Source organism: Myxine glutinosa, chromosome 3 (genome assembly GCF_964187855.1).
Source record: "Myxine glutinosa chromosome 3, kmMyxGlut1.1, whole genome shotgun sequence".
In the NCBI taxonomy this organism is placed as follows: Eukaryota; Metazoa; Chordata; class Myxini; order Myxiniformes; family Myxinidae; genus Myxine; species Myxine glutinosa.
The window spans coordinates 61,822,861-61,841,959 of NC_136263.1; the positions used below are offsets into that span (position 1 = coordinate 61,822,861).

General features: G+C 47.9%; 1 protein-coding gene across 2 annotated transcripts in view; it reads left to right on the forward strand.

The window, feature by feature from the left end:
• Nucleotides 1–19,099, forward strand: part of MCM9 (minichromosome maintenance 9 homologous recombination repair factor) — a 59,830-nt gene that overhangs the window by 12,452 nt on the left and 28,279 nt on the right. Inside the window, exons 5-8 of one of the 2 annotated variants that reach the window (XR_013622836.1) lie at nucleotides 428–553; nucleotides 667–857; nucleotides 8,909–9,083; nucleotides 9,536–9,738. Coding sequence is in view for 1 of the 2 variants with exons in the window: in XM_068103129.2 (XP_067959230.2) it covers nucleotides 428–553; nucleotides 667–786; nucleotides 8,909–9,083; nucleotides 9,536–9,738 (624 nt within the window). In the remaining variant the exon portion in view is untranslated. The remainder of the gene's footprint in view (nucleotides 1–427; nucleotides 554–666; nucleotides 858–8,908; nucleotides 9,084–9,535; nucleotides 9,739–19,099) is intronic. The other variant, XM_068103129.2, reaches the window with a different exon arrangement.

The window sequence follows — 19,099 nt, forward strand, 5'->3', positions numbered from 1 at the left end:
GTTCAGGCAGCATTACTCTCTGCATGGTAGTTTATAGCCAGTAAGGGAGGTAGAGATTGGCAGCATAATTTGTTGCGGTCTGCCAGCAAGCCGTCGTCTCCACTCGCTGAATAACCTCACTCATTCCCAGTATCCATTGTGACATTAGGATATGGTGTGTGGGGGTTTGGGAGAAGAGAGTATGTGTCTGTGAATGAAACCACATCCTCATGTGAAAACGCTTTGTTGAATGCACCTTGTACACCAGCTGTTCTCATGAGTTCCTCCATTTATGGCTAAAATGATTGCCTCAACCTTCAGTCATGTTAATTGCTCTCGAGGTGGACGTCCATAAGAATAACAGTTGTGTGAAGTGTCTTTAAATGAATGGAACATCCAATATCTAACAGTGGATTACAAACTGCTGTCCCCTTTCCTTCTCGTACAGGACGTGACAAGATCCTTGCCAGTCTCTGCCCACAGGTGTTTGGGATGTATGTGGTGAAGCTGGCTGTGGCGCTCACCCTTGCTGGAGGGGTTCCCAGGGTGGACGCGTCTGGGACACGAGTTCGTGGTGGGTACGGGACGTGAACGGTTGGATTGGAGATGGCATTGCATAAGCATGTGTTGATTTTGGGGTTAGTCTCACCACCTGAGTATCTTTTTCTTCTTTTTTGTCATTCCCAGGTGAGTCACACCTGCTGCTTGTTGGAGACCCTGGTACGGGCAAGTCTCAGTTCCTGAAATACGCGGCAAAGATCATGCCTCGCTCAGTTCTGACCACGGGCATTGGATCCACCAGTGCAGGCAAGACCTGCAAGCTCGTTGTATTTGTACAAAAACATCGGAGTTTTCGACCCACACTCTCCCCCTATGCCGTACGTGTGTACATTACTTGTTTGAACGCTCACGATGATGATGAAAAATATCCATCTACATAATTACCCCAATACCCCACACATGCAAAATGAAAAGCAGGATTAAGAAATTGCTTCATGTCCTTTCGTCTTATCAGTTTATGATCAAGGGCCAACTTATGAAAATTGAATGTTATATTTTGAACACGAATCAGAACATGAATAGGAAGACATGTTTGCCATTTTAATGTACATTGGCTTTGAATTTGTCCCCATTGTGCATGCGGAGAGGAGTGAGATAAAAAAAAAAAAAATCTGTCTCCCTGTCCGGCAGTCAAACAAAATTGAAAATCATTCCAAACAGGAAACTTAGTTTTTAAGAATGTTATAAAGGACACAAACAACAGGCACAAATAACTAATGTAACATGTTGGAGAGCATGATGTAATAGACATTGGTTAGATGATGGTAAAAACCCAGAATTAATTAATTTAGACCTTTGCAATCTATATTTTATTTAAATTGAATTATATACTTGAACACTGTAGAACACGAATCACCTTCTTATCACTTTTCCAAGAACCTGCAGTTTTGGACATTTAAAGAGGGTGGTGTATAAGACTGCTTCAAAAGCGCTAAACTTCCGGATTTAAAAAAACTATCTTTAATATCATTTTATTTAAATTGAAGTACCGTATACAGTGCATTCAGAAAGTATTCAGACCCCTTCACTTTTTTCACATTTTGTTATGTTGCAGCCTTATGCTGAAATCGTTTAAATTCATTTTTTCCCTCATCAATCTACACTCAATACCCCATAATGACAAAGAGAAAACAGGATTTTAGAAAGTTTTGCAAATTTATTAAAAATAAAAAACTGAAATATCACGTTGACATAAGTATTCATACCCTTTACTATGACACTTGAAATTTAGCTCAGGTGCCTCCCATTTCTCTTGATCATCTTTGAGATGTTTCTACACAATGATTGGAGTCCACCAGTGGTAAATTCAATTGATTGGACATGATTTGGAAAGGCACACACCTGTCTATATAAGGTCTCACAGCTGACAATGCATATCAGAGCAAAAACCAAGCCATGAGGTCGAAGGAACTGCCTGCAGAGCTCAGAGGCAGGATTGTGTCGAGGCACAGATCTGGGGAAGCCTACAAAAAAAATTCTGCTGCATTGAAGGTTCCCAAGAGCACAGTGGCCTCCATAATTCTGAAATGGAAGAAGTTTGGAACAACCAGGACTCTTCCTGGAGCTGGCCGCCCGGCCAAACTGAGCAATCGGGGGAGAAGGGCCTTGGTAAGAGAGGTGACCAAGAACCCGATGGTCACTTAGGCTGAGCTCCAGAGATCCTGTGTGGAGATGGGAGAAGCTTCCAGAAGGACAACCATCACTGCAACACTCCACCGATCTGGGCTTCACATACACAACCTCTCCACCAAGTTTCGTCCAAATCCGTCCAAAACTTTTTGAGATATCTTGTTCACAGACAGACAAACGGACAGACAGACAGACAGGGACAGGAGTGAAAACATAACCTCCATCCACCTTTGGTGGTGGAGGTAAAAAAAATCATTCCAAACAAATCATTCAAAACGTCCAAATCCGTCCATAACTTTTTCAGATGTCCTGCAAACATATATGTCAGATGTATATGTCAGTTTTGGCCCTATCTCCCAATGGTGAAGAATCACTTTAAAAATTATACCAGCCAGATCCAAATCCGGATCTTCACCAAAAGCTAATCATTTCGTCCTTGTCACATACCCTACCTCTCTGCCAAATTTTGTTTGAATCCGCCCACAACTTTTTGAGATGTCCTGTTCACAGACAGACATACAAAATGAAAAATCACTCATGGAGCGACACTTGGCAAAAGTGAACAAAGTAGAATTGCACTCAGTTGAGCATCCTTTTGACCTCACAAATAAATTGGTGGTTCAATTCAGTGACCCGATATGCAAAGTGTCTTCAAATTTTAAGATAAGCAGATGAAAATTGAGGATTTTAGAGATTTGAAAATAGTGGTTGACCTTTGGCCTGTGCTGACCTTGTGGCCTATGTTGATCTCAAAAATCGTTGGTGGCTGAATTCAGTTGGCTGTGTTATGTGGTCCTCCCGGTGACTACCTGGTCTCGGTGACCCCCGGACCGTGAGAGGAACTCCGCCAGAAAGATCTATTATTTATGCGCTTTCGTAACGCAATCAATATTAATTCCAGTCAATAAGAAACCCCACACCAAGGATCCGGAATAATCAATGATATATTCCCCGAGCAATCAACAACCATCAACAATCAACAATCAATATTACAAAGATGGCCATCTTATATATGTGTCCCCTTTCCCCACTCACGACCACTTGGGCCACTGTCCCTCAATGTCTCTGGGCCCCTCCAGACCGAGGTGTAGGTCGGCTTCTCCGCACACGGGCGGTTGAACGAACCCCTGGCTGACGTGCTCCCAAACGTGCACGTCACGTACCGGGAACAACGGCTGCAGCGCACACCTCCTTGCCAAGCAAAGTGGGCAAAGCAACGCGCGGCTTGCCCAGCGCGCGAGGCCCAAGGTGCGACCCGTACGCGTCCTTGTAGACGGTGAGGCGAACTGTGCCGGACGCTTGGTTCCGTGCACGAACCTACGGCAACTTGACGTGTCAAGGGGTAATTACCCCGCGCAGGTAACTCCTTTTGTCAGACGGGCTTTCAAACACAGCGTCCTCCACGCTGCTCAATATCGATACCAACTCGCGTCGGAGCTCAGCGAGGAAGAGGAAGAAGATCGTCGCTTCTCCAGGACCTCGTGTCTTTTCTTCTTCCGTTTCCGGTCTCCTTTTTCCCAGAAGGGCTCCTGACCCTTTAATCACAACAACCTTTAATCGACTACTCATTGATAAGCAAAGACCTGAATAGTAATTCACATAAATCCATAACACTCCCCCCCTTCAAGAAAGAAAGTTTGAACCCAGCGAAAACTTTGCCGGCCAACTTGGATAAACAAACCAGATAACTCACCCCCCCCCAAATCATCAGTTCCCCCCGTGCACAGTCGTCACTTAAAAATAAAGCAACAAAATTTCACACAATCCCCCAGATTAATTCCCTCTGGACCAAGCGTCAACCACTTCTAGTTTCTCCTTAATGACGGTTAAGAGGTGGTGACCAAAGCCCCCAAATTTAAACCTCTCTATAGCACTTTTTCGGGAGGCCCAGCGGGGTATTCCCTACATGGACGCCTTAAGGAATGTGGAGTTCACGGTTAGTCCGGGGAGGAAAGTTCATTACATGGACGCCTTTAAGAACGCGGCGTTCACGGTTAGTCCGTGTAGGAGCCCCGGCTTGGCGGCTCCACCGTATATAGGGCTTCAACTTCTCCAGACTCCTACCAGTTACGGTGGGACCCCTTGTCCCAGCCGTTACCTGACTGGCGGTCTCCTTCTCGGCCAGTGCTCTGACATTCATTCTTTCGGGAGGTGCCGTAACTCTGGGAGCCTCCATAGTAATATCGGCTGCTGCCCACACCAAAACTACCGCCAAGTGGTCCTCTTCTGTAGACCTCTCGACGCCTACGAAATGCCTTCCCTACTGTTATGGTCCGACCTTCCAAATCCTTACCATTCCAATTCTTCTCTGCCTCCCTGGCGTCTCTTGTGCTTGCAAACGTGACAAAGCCGAACCCTCTTGACCGTTGCGTTTCCCTGTCTTTTACCACCCGCACTTCCACCAGCGGCCCATATCTGTTGAAGACAGAGGTCAGAACTTCTTCCTCTGTGTTGAAGTTCAGTCCCCCTACAAATAACTTGGAACTTTTGTCGCCATCCCGAGCTGGTGTGGTGTTATTTTCCCTGCTGTGCTCTTTACCAACCCTCGGGTTACCATAAATTTGCCCCCCGGCCAAATCATTCCCAATAATCACAGATACTCCCTCTACAGGAAGCGTGGCTTGTAAACCGACGGTGACCGGTCCTGACACCAAATCGGATTCCAAATGGATGACATGAAGTGGGGCACTAACACAGCCACCGATCCCTTGTAACCGAACACTATCACCCGTTGCGGTACTCTTTGACAATGGCAAAATGCCTTCAAGCATTAAGGATTGATGGGCTCCTGTGTCCCTCAAAACCCTAACCGGTCTTGGGTTAGTCAAGTCTCCCTTGAGTGAGACCAGCCCCTCATAAATAAATGGTTGGTAACTCTTCTGTGGGCGATTTCTTACGCTTGCCATCGCATTCGGAGTGGTAATAGTCGGACTCCGCTCTGGGTTTTCCCTTTTCATGAGGTAACAACTGGACATCAAGTGTCCAGGTTTCTTGCAAAAAGCGCAAGTAGGCCCGGAGGAAAAACTCGTGGTCTGCCTCGGGCCCCCCGGGAAATAAGTTTGTCTTGGGCCCGTTGCCCCCTGATTTCGAACAGTTCGGGTATCAGTGTTGTCCCCATATTCATCTCGAGGCCGCCGCCATGTATTGTCGTTCTCCGCACCTGCTGTTCCACACCTCCCCTGCGGAGATCTAGGCGAGGAGTTAGGTTCGTGGACCCCTATCCGGTGTGTTAAGGCATAATCATCTGCCATGGTGGCTGCGTCCCACAACTTCGGTACTTTCTTTTCCTGCAGGTACACTTTGATGTCCTCGTGGACACACCGTTGAAATTCCTCCACCAGCATCAGGTCACGCAATGCTTCGAAGTCGTTCCCGACTCCTTTTGACTCACACCACCGATCAAACATATTTTCTTTCACTCTAGCAAACTCCACATGGGTCTCACTCTCCCTCTTCCTGGCATTCCTGAATTTTTGCCGGTAAGCTTCCGGAACCACTCATAGGCTTTGAGGATGTGCTTCTTCAATACCTCATAATCTGCACATTGGTCCATTGGTAGCGCCGAATAAATCTCTTGAGCTTTACCCACCAGCACACTTTGCACTAGTATGGTCCAGGCCTCCTCCGGCCAGTTTAACTGTCGAGCCACTTTCTCAAAGTGAGGAAAAAATTGAGTGACTTCCTTTTCACTGAAGGGTGGAACCAGTCTCACATGTCTGCCCACCTCCCAGGTGTTCTGGCTAGGTGTCGACCCCGTCAGCAAGGGTGGTATCTCTCCCCGTTCTCTCATTAAATCCAGCTCCTTGAATTTAATCTCTTGCTGAAGCGCCAGATCATGTTCCTTCAACTCCCTTTCGGCTTTTCTCTCCTCTGCTTCGAGTTCCCTGGCAGCTCTCCTCTCCTCTGCTTTTCTCCCTTCCAACCTTTCCTGGAGTTCTCGTTCCACTCTCCTTTCCTCTGCTTGTTTCTCTTCTCTCCTCTCTTCTGCTTTCCTTTCTTCTTCTGCTCTTTCCTTTTCTGCTTTCCTTTCTTCTTCTGCTCTTTCCTTTTCTGCTTTCCTTTCTTCTTCTTTTAACCTTTCCTGGAGTTCTCGTTCCACTCTCCTTTCCTCTGCTTGTTTCTCTTCCCTCCTCTCTTCTGCTTTCCTTTCCTCTTCTGCTCTTTCCTTTTCTGCTTTCCTTTCCTCTTCTGCTCTTTCCTTTTCTGCTTTCCTTTCTTCTTCTTTGATCCGTTCCTGGCTCCGTAATTGCAACTCCAGTTTCCGGAGCTCAACGTCTTCTGGTTCTTCGGGTAGCCACTCCCAGGCTAACTCGTCCCATGTTCCTAATCCCACCATAGATTGTATCACCGTGGTCTGCAACTCTGCCTTCCTCAAATTAGTTCGGACCTCCAAGTTAAAATGTTTGGCCAATTTCAAGAGGTCCGACTTTAGTAACGCTCGGAACTGTGCCTCACTCGGGGTTACCGCAAAGTTCTGTGCCACAAACGCCATGGTGCCTATCGTTAACACCTGTTAACCTTCACCCAAGACTTTACCCCAATTTCCCAAAAATTTACCAATTAATACTTAATTAATAAATTTTAATTAATAAAAATATTATTTTATTATTTTATACAATTTTAGATCCCGGACGTAGACCCAATTGCGAATCCGCAAATCGTAATTTGGACGAGCCCCCAATTCTGTTACGTGGTCCTCCCGGTGACTACCTGGTCTCGGTGACCCCCGGACCGTGAGAGGAACTCCACCAGAAAGATCTATTATTTATGCGCTTTCGTAACGCAATCAATATGAATTCCAGTCAATAAGAAACCCCACACCAAGGATCTGGAATAATCAATGATATATTCCCCGAGCAATCAACAACCATCAACAATCAACAATCAACAATCAATATTACAAAGATGGCCATCTTATATATGTGTCTCCTTTCCCCACTCACGACCACTTGGGCCACTGTCCCTCACAATGTCTCTGGGCCCCTCCAGACTGAGGTGTAGGTCGGCTTCTCCGCACACGGGCGGTTGAACGAACCCCTGGCTGACGTGCTCCCAAACGTGCACGTCACGTACCGGGAACAACGGCTGCAGCGCACACCTCCTTGCCAAGCAAAGCGGGCAAAGCAACGCGCGGCTTGCCCAGCGCGCGAGGCCCAAGGTGCGACCCGTACGCGTCCTTGTAGACGGTGAGGCGAACTGTGCCGGACGCTTGGTTCCATGCACGAACCTACGGCAACTTGACGTGTCAAGGGGTAATTACCCCGCGCAGGTAACTCCTTTTGTCAGACGGGCTTTCAAACGCAGCGTCCTCCACGCTGCTCAATATCGATACCAACTCGCGTCGGAGCTCGGTGAGGAAGAGGAAGAAGATCGTCGCTTCTCCAGGACCTCGTGTCTTTTCTTCTTCCGTTTCCGGTCTCCTTTTTCCCAGAAGGGCTCCTGACCCTTTAATCACAACAACCTTTAATCGACTACACAGTGATAAGCAAAAACCTGAATAGTAATTCACATAAATCCGTAACAGCTGACATGTAAATCATATTCAAATTTCAAGTCAATTGGATGAAAATTGAGGATTTTAGAAATAAGAAAAGGTTGTTGATCTTTGGCCTATGCTGACCTTGTGGCCTATGTTGTTCTCAAAAATAGTTGGTGGTTGAATTCAGTTAGCCGACATGTAAATCATATTCAAATTTCAAGTCAATGGGATGAAAATTTAGGATTTTTAGAAATTTGAAAAAAGGTAGTTGACCGTTGGCCTATGTTGACCTTTTGACCTAAAAATAAATATGATTCTGTTGGATCACCAACTCTACCATTTGGTGAAGTTTCGTGAAGACGAACCATAGTACTGACACAAAATGATATGGCCGCCATCTTGATTCCTGGTGTGCCAAATGCAGGCGTGTCGGCCTCTGCTAATTATACAATTCCCATGTTTGCTGCGTCAGATTTCCATTGGCTTTGTTTGAGTCGAGTGTTAAATTTAGTAATCGGGTTTAGTCAAGCTCTTACGCACCTCCCTAAAAAAAAAATAGCGTTATGTAATTTTTGAATGGCCCAACATGCACGTTTCCCAATCGGGCTGTTACTGGATTTTTAAAGTCGATTCACTCGCGCTGGCAACGTCCCGTACCTTGAATGACCATGTACAGGTTTTTATGAACAAAAGGTTTATTACCAGACAGAGAGAGAGAGAGAGAGAGAGAAAGACACACAGAGAGACCTAGACAGATACACGCACACACCCGACAAAACTGAGGTAGCAGATAATCCCCTGTTCGGAATCACAACAAATCTTATCCATCTAATCGTATTCATTCACATGGGAGCATGGGACAGACTCGTATAATTGATATTGAATTATACCGTTAAGACTCTCGGAGAGGAATTGTATTATACCTTCAACAGCAAGGATAAGAGAGTTGAGTAGACAGACGAGGCTAAGAATATATATTTTGTGTTGCAGGTTGTGACCACAATGCATTCATTCTTTTTCTCAAATAAAAGCCGATGAGTAGGTTTAGTGCCCGTGGGATGCGAAGTGAGTGATGTTGAGCACCTCTCTTACCACCTCAGTTAAGATACTCTTACAGCCTCTCAGTTGATAAAAATGGATCTGTCCTACTTTTCCTGCAATGCAGACCGACAAAGACGACATCGTACTCCAATGGAAATTTTAAATTTGTTTTCTGCTCCTGCCTTTCCCTACACATATTTTTTCTCTTTATCTCATCAGGACTGACGGTGGCAGCCGTCCGTGAGGGCGGTGATTGGGGCCTGGAAGCTGGAGCGCTTGTACTGTCAGATGGTGGTATATGCTGCATCGACGAATTCAGTGGGATCCGGGAGCATGATCGCAGCAGCATACATGAGGCCATGGAACAACAGAGCATCAGCGTTGCCAAGGCAGGGTAGGTTCCACCTACTCCCACCCCGCCCATCCCCACTCCCACCCCCCACCCCCATGCCCACTCCCACCCCACCCCATCCCCACTCCCACTCCCACCCCACCCCATCCCCACTCCCACTCCCACCCCCCCCATCCCCACTCCCACTCCCACCCCCCCCCATCCCCACTCCCACCCCCCCATCCCCACTCCCACTCCCACCCCCCCCATCCCCACTCCCACTCCCACCCCCCCCATCCCCACTCCCACCACCCCATCCCCACTCTCACTTCCACCCCCTCCATCCCCACTCCCACCCCCCCCCCCACTCCCACCCCCCCCCCCCATCCCCACTCCCACTCCCCAACCCCCTCCCCCCCCCCCCCATCCCCACTCCCACCCTCACCTAAAATGGTACTCTCTCCTTCCTACTCAACCCTGCATCACAACCTGTCTCTTCCTTTCTCCGATCATAGACTAGTTTGCAAGTTGAGTACACGAGCCACCGTTCTGGCAGCAACCAATCCGAAGGGACGCTACGACACTGAGCAGTCTCTGAGTGTGAATGTGGCTATCGCAAGTCCTCTGCTTAGTCGATTTGACCTGGTCCTGATCCTGTTAGACTCACAGAACTCTGACTGGGATAGAGTCGTCTCTTCTTTCATCTTGGAACAAAAAGGTCAGGCCACCAACATCTGTTAGCCAACCACCTACTGGTGGTGGTTGGGGGGTAATCTAAGCAAGGCCATTGTTATCTCTGCCACCAAAGGTGGACAGAGGTTAGGTTTTCACCCATGTCTGTCTGTTTGTTTGTGAGCAGGATGTCTCAAAAAGTTGTGGACAGATTCGGATGAAATTTGGTGGAGAGGTTGGGTGTGTGACAAGGACGAAATGATTACATTTTGGTGAAGATCTGGATCAGATAATTTTTAAAGTGATTCTTCACCATTGAGTGATAGGGCTAAAACCTATATAATTATCTATATATATATATCTGTGCAGCGTCTGTCCTGTCCTGTGTTGTCTTGTGTTGTCACTGAACTACTTTCTCAAACTTTTGTGAAATCGTACCAAACTTCTGGTATGCACATATCTCTCCCGTCGGTATGTCCTAAGGGTATTTGTTTTTGAAAAAATTCCCAATTGTTTTTTTTTTGGGGGGAATTTTTTTTTTTTCAACTTCAATTGTTTATAAAATGTGATGTCACGTATATTACAAATACATTTGTGCAAAATAATTGTTTGAATTATGATTGGTTTAAACCATGACAAAACGGCAACTCGGGTTCAGTCATTTATCTATACTAGGGCATGCCCGTACTATATATATGCCCGTACTATATATCTATCTAAAATTATATCCCCCCCCTCTATTTACATGAAATGGTTTGGTTCATTCGCAACGCCAAAGCGAACGGCGAACGGCTTGCGAGTACAGTGACAATCCCCCCCCTCTATTTACATGAAATGGTTTCGTCCATTCGCAACGACCACAGAACCCCCCCCTCTATTTACATGGAATGGTTTGGTCCATTCGCAACGCCGGCACACGCGATCGTTCGCTGCTCTCTGATTGGTTGAATCGTTTTTTGGACATAGCTCGGTAAGTAATTGTCCGATTAATATGAAACCTTGAAAAGGCACATCCTCGGGTCCCCAGCAATATACCTGGCAAGTTAAAAGTATATCGGACCCGTGGTTGTCGAGAAACAGCGGTCACAGACAAACAAACGTACAGACAGAGATTACTGGAATTATAGATAGATATCTACACATCTGGGCGGTGTCTGTGTTCTCACTTAACGACTCCCTCAAACTTTTGTTTCCGTGGTTGTGAAGTGTTTTTAATAACGTTGTGGTGGTTTTGAATCACGTGGTGGTGAGGTATTTTGAATTATATGGTGGTGAGGTGTTTTTAAATGACGTGGTGGTGAGGTGTTTTTAAATCACATGGTGGTGAGGTGTTTTTAAATCACATGGTGGTGAGGTGTTTTGAATTAATTGGTGGTGAGGTATTTATAATTACGTGGTGGTGAGGTGTTTTTAATTATGTGGTGGTGAGTGTTGTGAAAATCAACCAAGTCCACAACTCGTCCCATATGTAGGTTTAATCTCGAAGATTTTTACATCATCCTGTAAAATACACCATGCAATATATATGTCAGGATCAAGGCATCATATGAGAAAGATTGGATATATCAGTCAATGCAAGCAAGCCTAGAATATAAGTGGGTACGTACCATTCAATTCTACATGTCATTGTATAAAGTCGCAGGAGTGGCCTCGAGTCGCGGACGTCTGAGGTCTTATAGACACCGCCCAGCGGTTTAAGTGAGCATCACACCTGGGTTCAACTTTGGTACATTTTCACCACATTCTCCCCGCCGTTAGAACTATACTGCCGCTAGGCAGGAAGCGAGCGCGCGTCAGCATTAATGGGTAGAGGAAGTCATTATATCATTATTGGGGTGTCAAAGAAATATTCCTATTGATTCTTGTCTTTGTGCAATTGTTTTATGTTTCGCACTCTGTCAAAGCGTCTTCAGGGCTTCCTGGAAAGCGCTATATGAAATAAATCCATTATCATTATTACAGGTCAGTCGGTCCATCCGTAGCGGTCAGTGTGGCGAATTACCCTGCCAGCACAGGTTCGGAAACTACCGGGTACGACATCCCCAACCCGGAGTCCCCTGCTTCGGAGTAGCCGCTGGAGGCAGGTGTCGGAGGGGCACCTCAGTGCCCTCACCGCTTCAGGCAGGGGTGTAGCAGGCGAAGGGAGGGACGGCAGAAGTTCCCTAGGCGCACTCATAGCCTGGTTAGCAAACATGTCCGATACCGGCAGACGATGAGCCCGTGGGTCACAATAGTCTAGTCTCACAGTGGGGTCGTCGGCACAGTAGCTCGATAGGATAAGGTGTACCTTGTCGAAGAGCGAATGTCCATTCGTCGCAATGCAACTCATTACAGGCAGATGTGTCGATGTGGAAGATGTGTAAATCAGTAAGCCATGTCCATTCGTCGCAATGCAACTCATTATAGGCAGATGTGTCGATGTGGAAGATGTGTAAATCAGTAAGCCATGTCCATTCATCGCAATGCAACACATTACAGGAAGATGTGTCGATGTGGAAGATGTGTAAATCAGTAAGCCTCCTTACAGTAAGCTGTAACAGTAAGTAAGATTACATGACAGGAGGCCATTACAGTAAGTCCATTACAGTAAGTCTGTACCTGCCTAGGAGCTGTAACAGTAAGTAAGATTACATGACAGGAGGCCATTACAGTAAGTCCATTACAGTAAGTCTGTACCTGCCATGGCTCCCAAGGGTACATGGTCGATCCACGTTAGATCCATGTCATGGAATTGCCGAGGGAGAGAACCGACGAGAGCCATAACGAGAGTTACTCGATACCCCGGAGTCCCCTTTTTGAAATCACGAGACTCGAGCGCCCTCTGACGGCAGCGCGTACGAATTACAAGCTCCGGCAAATAGTTTTACAAGCAAAACGTTTGCCACGAGTGCCCTCCGAAGGCTGCCCGAACGACCGGCATGGCAGATTACGACGACGCACAAAACGACCGAAATGCGCCTTCCCAGCGAAGCGCGCAGAATCTCCGCAATCCCGTCCTGTAGCACAGCGCTCAGAGGATCGGAGAAGATCGGCTATACCGGCTACCGAGAGAACGTCCCGGATGGATTGTCCATCCATGGCCCGTCCTATTGACTATTCAGCTATACCGGCTATACCGGCTACCGAGAGAACGTCCCCGGATGGATTGTCCATCCATGGCCCGTCCTATTGACTATTCAGCTATACCGGCTATACCGGCTACCGAGAGAACGTCCCCGGATGGATTGTCCATCCATGGCCCGTCCTATTGACTATTCAGCTATGCCGGCTATACCGGCTACCGAGAGAACGTCCCGGATGGATTGTCCATCCATGGCCCGTTCGGCTATACCGGCTATACCGGCTACCGAGAGAACGGGATTGTCCATCCATGGCCCGTTCGGCTATACCGGCTACCGAGAGAACGTCCCGGATGGATTGTATCCATGGCCCGTCCTATTGACTATGCGGCTATACCGGCTACCGAGAGAACGTCCCGGAGGGATTGTCCCGGATGGATTGAGAAAACGTCGAGATCGAGAAATGGAAAACGTCCCAGATGGATTGAGAGAACGTCCCGGATGGATTGGCCATCCATGGCCCGTCCTATCGACATACCGAGAGGATATACCGAGAGGATGGCCCGGATGGATGGATCGACATACCGAGAGGATATACCGAGAGGATGGCCCGGATGGATGGACCATCATCTCACCCCCTCACTCATCCATCCCCCCCCCCCCCCCCCCCCCCCCCGTTAATTTTGAGATAGCAGCCGCGTACCGAAGTCGAGCGACCTTCACAGTCTGGGTCAGAGGGAACGCAAACAGGCAGCGGCCGGGCGAGGCATCTCGCAGTCTCAAAATGTGTGGAGGCGAGCCAAGAGTCCTGTCCTAGAAGCAACAAGCCCAGAGTCAAGGGCGATCCGGCGGCCGGTGCCCACGTGGCTTGCTCAGGAGACGAGGGAGTCGGGCGCAACGCTCAATGTTACCGTCTCATGGGGTCACCGTGCACTCCCAAATGCCCCGTGCCTTATCGATTAACGGCATAAGTCCTCGATGTTGGCTAGTCGCCCTCGAAGGCCGCCACGTTATGACACGCACTTTTGGGCAGGGGCGGTCAGATTGAGTATTTCTGCTAGCTGTAGAGGTACCCAGGTAGACGAACTCAGGTAGACGTACTCTGATGACGCAAGCGCGGGAAGCAGTTAATGGCGCTGTAGAGCAAACGCGTGATTTAGTCGATGACGTCATCAATTGGTTCGGGCGCGTGCGGGCGGGTTTGACGGCGAGTTCCAGCTGAGCTTTTTCTTGACTTGGGTTTACTTTCTGAACTCATTATATCAATCTGGTGAGTTTCTTTTACGCTTCGGTGATTTCTTTGTTGAAAGAACCATGTCACTGATTGTCTGTCGCAGCAAGAAGTCAATATCAGGATTATATCACAGGTGGCGTGACAAAATGTACGGCAAGGTACATTTGACGATTGGCTTCACAATCCGGTATATAAGGGTTGTTGCGTTCTGTATTAGTGGAAAACAACTACTGCCCATCTACAAAAGTTATTGCCACTTCCTCTGGAGATGGTCCGTCAACTTGACAATGCTGTTTGTCATGGAGTGGTGGCTTTACGAAATTCCGCCATGAAACAGCGTGCTATTGCTCGGCAGTATGGCATCACTCAAGGTTAGGTGTTAAAGATCCTGAAACGAAATGCTTAGAGGGGTGTCCCTTCTCCAATACTGAGGCCAGGACGTCCCCGCAGAACCACAAGGAGGGATGATCGCCAGCTGCACCGGTTAGTCCGCAATGGCCCTACCAAGTCAGCTAATCGGCTTAGGGCTGAGTGGCAGCAACTGACAAATGTGCCTGTATCCAGAAGGCTAGTCAACTAACGACTGGTTCAAGCAGGCTATCGTGCGAGGCGTCCCCTGAGAAAGCCACACCTGACCAGACAACAGCGCCAGCGCCGATTGCAGTGGGCCAGAGAGCACCGTCAATGGCAGCCAGGACACTGGAATCACGTGATCTTCAGTGATGAGTCTAGATTTCTGGTCTATCGTCAAGTTGGCCACGTCCGAGTGCGCAGACAAGTGCATGAAGCCTTCAACGAAGATTGTATAGTGCCAAGAGTCCAAGCTGAAGGTGGTGGGGTGACCGTTTGGGCTGCTTTTCATGCAGGGGGAAAAACTGACCTGGTTGTTCCGAATGGAAACCTGAACCAGTTCAAGTACAGGGCCATTCTAGAAGAAACATTGCTTCCATTTGCTCATGCAGCCTTTCGAGGAAACTTTGTCTTCCAAGATGACAATGCACGGCCTCATCGTGCTTGCATAATCCAACACCTTCTTGCTGACCGTGGTGTAGAGCATATGGAGTGGCCTGCCATGCCCCCGGATATGAATCCGATAGAGAACTTGTGGGCAGAATTAACGCGTCAAATCGACCACTTGGACCAGCAGCCGACCTCTGTGCGTGAATTGCAGCAGGCTATTGTCACTGCATGGAAAGCGATTCCTGTCCAAACCTTGGCAAATCTCGTGAACAGCATGCCTCAACGTGTACGTGCTCTCCTGAATGCTCGTGGAGGTTTCACGAAGTACTGGGCTGTAATTTTACTGTCTGTAATCCCAGTCGTAATTTAACTTTCGTTTTTGTTTAAAAAATTTTTGGCTAATGTGCAAAATAAAGAGATACTTCTGGAAAACGTACAGAAGTTTAACACAGTACTGTCCGTGAATTGAGTTTGATATCAGTTTACATCATTTTCAAGGATCAATTTATTTGCTTCAAAATGTCAAATATGGTTTTTGTTTCTTTGAAAGGTCACATTAACAAAATCTAGAATAATTTCAACATAATTCCAATGAATTTTGGTTCAAAGTCATCTTGAAAGTAAGTTCACCCCCACAAAAAAATAAATTCCATATTAAATGCCAAGTATGTATATGTATATATATATATATATATATATATATATATATATATATATATATATATTGTTGTGGATCTGTCACCGGCCTTCTCCCCTTAGCAAGGGGGGATTAATCCCCTTGTCTTTACTGACCTGGCGCGACCCGAGACCTATTATGTCCCTTCCGGACAGCGCTAAATAGGGTTTCGGGACCAAATTCGCTGTTACCTAAGTACTAGCGCTGCCCTGGAAGCGAGGGAATAAGCCTCGCACGAACCACGTGTGATGGTGATACCCCGAGCGGTTTGCGTACACGTGATCCGCGCTATTTATAATTACTAGACCCGATTGGAGCGATCTTATTCGTACCACGCTTAGTCAATGGACAAATCACAAAGGCGATCGAATTGGAAAGAAAAAGAAGAACAAATTGGTTTAATTATTACGCACGTATTTACAGCACAGGAGGAAGAGACAAAGAGCAATCCTTATACAGTCATATACTTAATACCCCAGGACAAACGGGCCCGTCTGACACACACACTCACACGGGGATTGCAGATGGGCAGGATGCTGTTCAGGCCGAACGCGCCGGCTTGGTCGTCCAAGATCGGCCCCGTCTGGCTCTCCATGGTCCCCGGCACGTCCCGTGAAGATAAAGGTTAATTGAAGGCAGGACCGCGTATCGTGTCGCTCGAACGGAACGGGTTATCTCGGGGCGAACGGTAGGGGGCGGACTTAGCGCGGCTGGCAGCTATTCAGCCGCGTTCACTCGCTTTGGCTGAACCGCTTGGTGAGCAAGTTATCAACGCCCTGGCTGCGCCCACGTATCCCTCGTGACAAAGTTCATACGGCGCGGGTGCTCCTTTTCAAGCGCGCCTCCTTAGAATCCTCTCACCGCACCTCCCTCGATAACTCTTAAGTCCTTCCCTACGCGAGTCCTCCCCTCCACGAGTCCTTCCGAGGGCTTTTCGCATCGGGTTATATATGCCATGCCCTTCGAACCCTCTGGAACTCACCAGATGCTCTTCACCACGCCCTCTCACGCCATGCCGCTCGAGCTCTGATTGGCTGGTTCATTCTTACCGTCCCCACTGCTGCCGCGCCGAGCTCAACCCTCCTTCACCCTTCGAGGCCCTGCCTTGTGTTAATTTGAGTAGTGGACAGCCAAATGGGACGCGGGATGGATTGCGCCCATAGAGGTAGAATGGAGGTGTATGCAAAATGAATGGAGGGCCTATTCTCCTGTCTTTACACAATGCAGGTACTAAGAGGGGAAATGGCCTATTCTTACACATACTAAGACATAACTTTACTACAAATGGGCCTATATGTTGCTCGTGTGACTAACTATGGGGGGCAAACCTTTAACATTTATTGACTTCAATGTGCCAATCTCAAAACCGCAGCAATATATATATATATATATATATATATATATATATATATATATATATATATATATATATATATATATATATTGTTACGGGACCGCGGCGAGGATGTTGTTTGCCGAGCGGATGGCCGCCGCGCCCGAACAGTTACCCCGACTAACCCGATTCCTGAACGTTGGCCGAATCGCGCCACAGATATTCAATGGGGAAAAGACTAAAACGAAGGATGTAAAGAAGAAAGAAAGACAAAGGGTAAGGAATACAGATATAATTTATTTACTATTTACACAATTGAAAGAAACCAAGGAAGAAGGAAGGATAAGAAAATATAATACAGAAGAGGAAAGGTGACACAGTGAAATTCTAGCTTATCTATTACAGTCTTAATTAACCCAGGGACAGAACAAACAAAGACGGACTCACACGAATGGGGAATGGAGGCAGGAACGATTGGCTGGACCGGGAGGAAGGTTCAGCTCGGACCACAAGCTGGAAGGCTTGGCAGGGCGCACAGCAAGCCGGGCCTCGTCAGGCTGGGAGCGAGCAGGGTGACGTCGTGCACTTCTCTCGAGGCTTCCCCCGCGCTTCTCTCGCGCACTTGTGTTAAAGGCTTCCCCCGCGCTTCTGTCGCACTTGTCTCAAGGCTTCCTTCTCGCTTCTCTCGCACTTGTCTCAAGGCTTCCTTCTCGCTTCTCTTCCCTCCTCGCGCACTTCTCCCTTCTTCGCTTTGCCCTCTCTCTTAGTCCAACTACTTCTAGGCTTTCGCGCGCGCTCTTTATAACGCCCGGGCAAATCAAGCCGCCGGCCTCTAGAACACGCCCATCGGTGAGCTCGCCTCGGCCCTGATTGGTCGGCACGGCCCTCTGGCTCCACCCTTGATGACAATGGGCGGGCACGCCCAGGATTCGGCAGCTCCTCCCCCTTCTTCTCCGAGCCGACCTCGTCGTGAATGGAGTCGCGGAGGGAACAGTTGGCAATTGTTGGAAGGGGAATGTGAATGAAAGGGGATCTATCTATTTGAATTCGGTGCAATGGAGTGTCAATTAATGGAAGACAAGGCCTTACCCTACTACACAGAATAAGGAAATAACTGTCAACAAAGGGGGAAATCTATGATTGGCTAACGTGATTGTTTATGAAATAACTACGGAACGACCTTTGACCTTTATACACAACTGGAGGCAGGAGGGTCCAGAATAAAGCAATTTTAAAAAACAATCCTCATATCCACAACAATATATATATATATGTATATGTATATGTATGTATATATGTATGTATGTATTGTCGCGTAACCGTGATTAACACCACAGTTACGGATGACCGATTTGCGAGACTTTAACTCCCGAGGCGAACACTCAATGGCGGACTCAAGTTCAACACCAACGCGCGGAATGGCGGGGCGCAGCGAAGGCTCCGCAACCTTATCTATTAAAATCAAACACCCAGGAAAACTGCGTTCAGATATTATGTACAAAAAGTAATATAAGGGTTTATTAGGAAAAGTAAAGCCAGTGAAAAAGCCCGCCGGTAAATCTAATAATTCTAATAAACCTAAATCGGGACGTCCCCACACGACTGACAGCAAACACAAACGAGGGAGATTAATCACGAAAATAACACGTCCCGTCGTTCAAAATATACGCGGAGATCGGGCTTATCTGTCTTTGTCGTCTTGTATTGTTGGTGTCCAGCACCGCTCCTTCCGGCCCGATCGCACACCACGAGGCCCCTCGCTCCAAGCACCACGCGTCCGACGCAGGCCAGCGGCTCCACTTGACCAGGGACAGGAAGGACTCCTTTCAACTCCACTCGACTCGACGCGCGGGAGTGCTGGCAGCCAAGTGCCAACGAACTGCTCAGTGCCAACTGGGTGTGCTCTCGTGTGTCTCCTGCGACTCCCTACAACCCGAACTGCACTCGAACTGCCACTGGAATGGCGTGTCCTCTCCAACTCTCCACCACCGCTCAACTCTCTGGTGCCTGCCTGCGTCTGCCAGTGCCTGCCACGAACTCAACTCAACCCAACTCCTGAAATGGCGTCCGACCGTCGCCTATATTGGTGGCCGATGACGTCACATTGCGCACTCCTCAGCCAATCAAAGCCTCCCGCGACTCCTG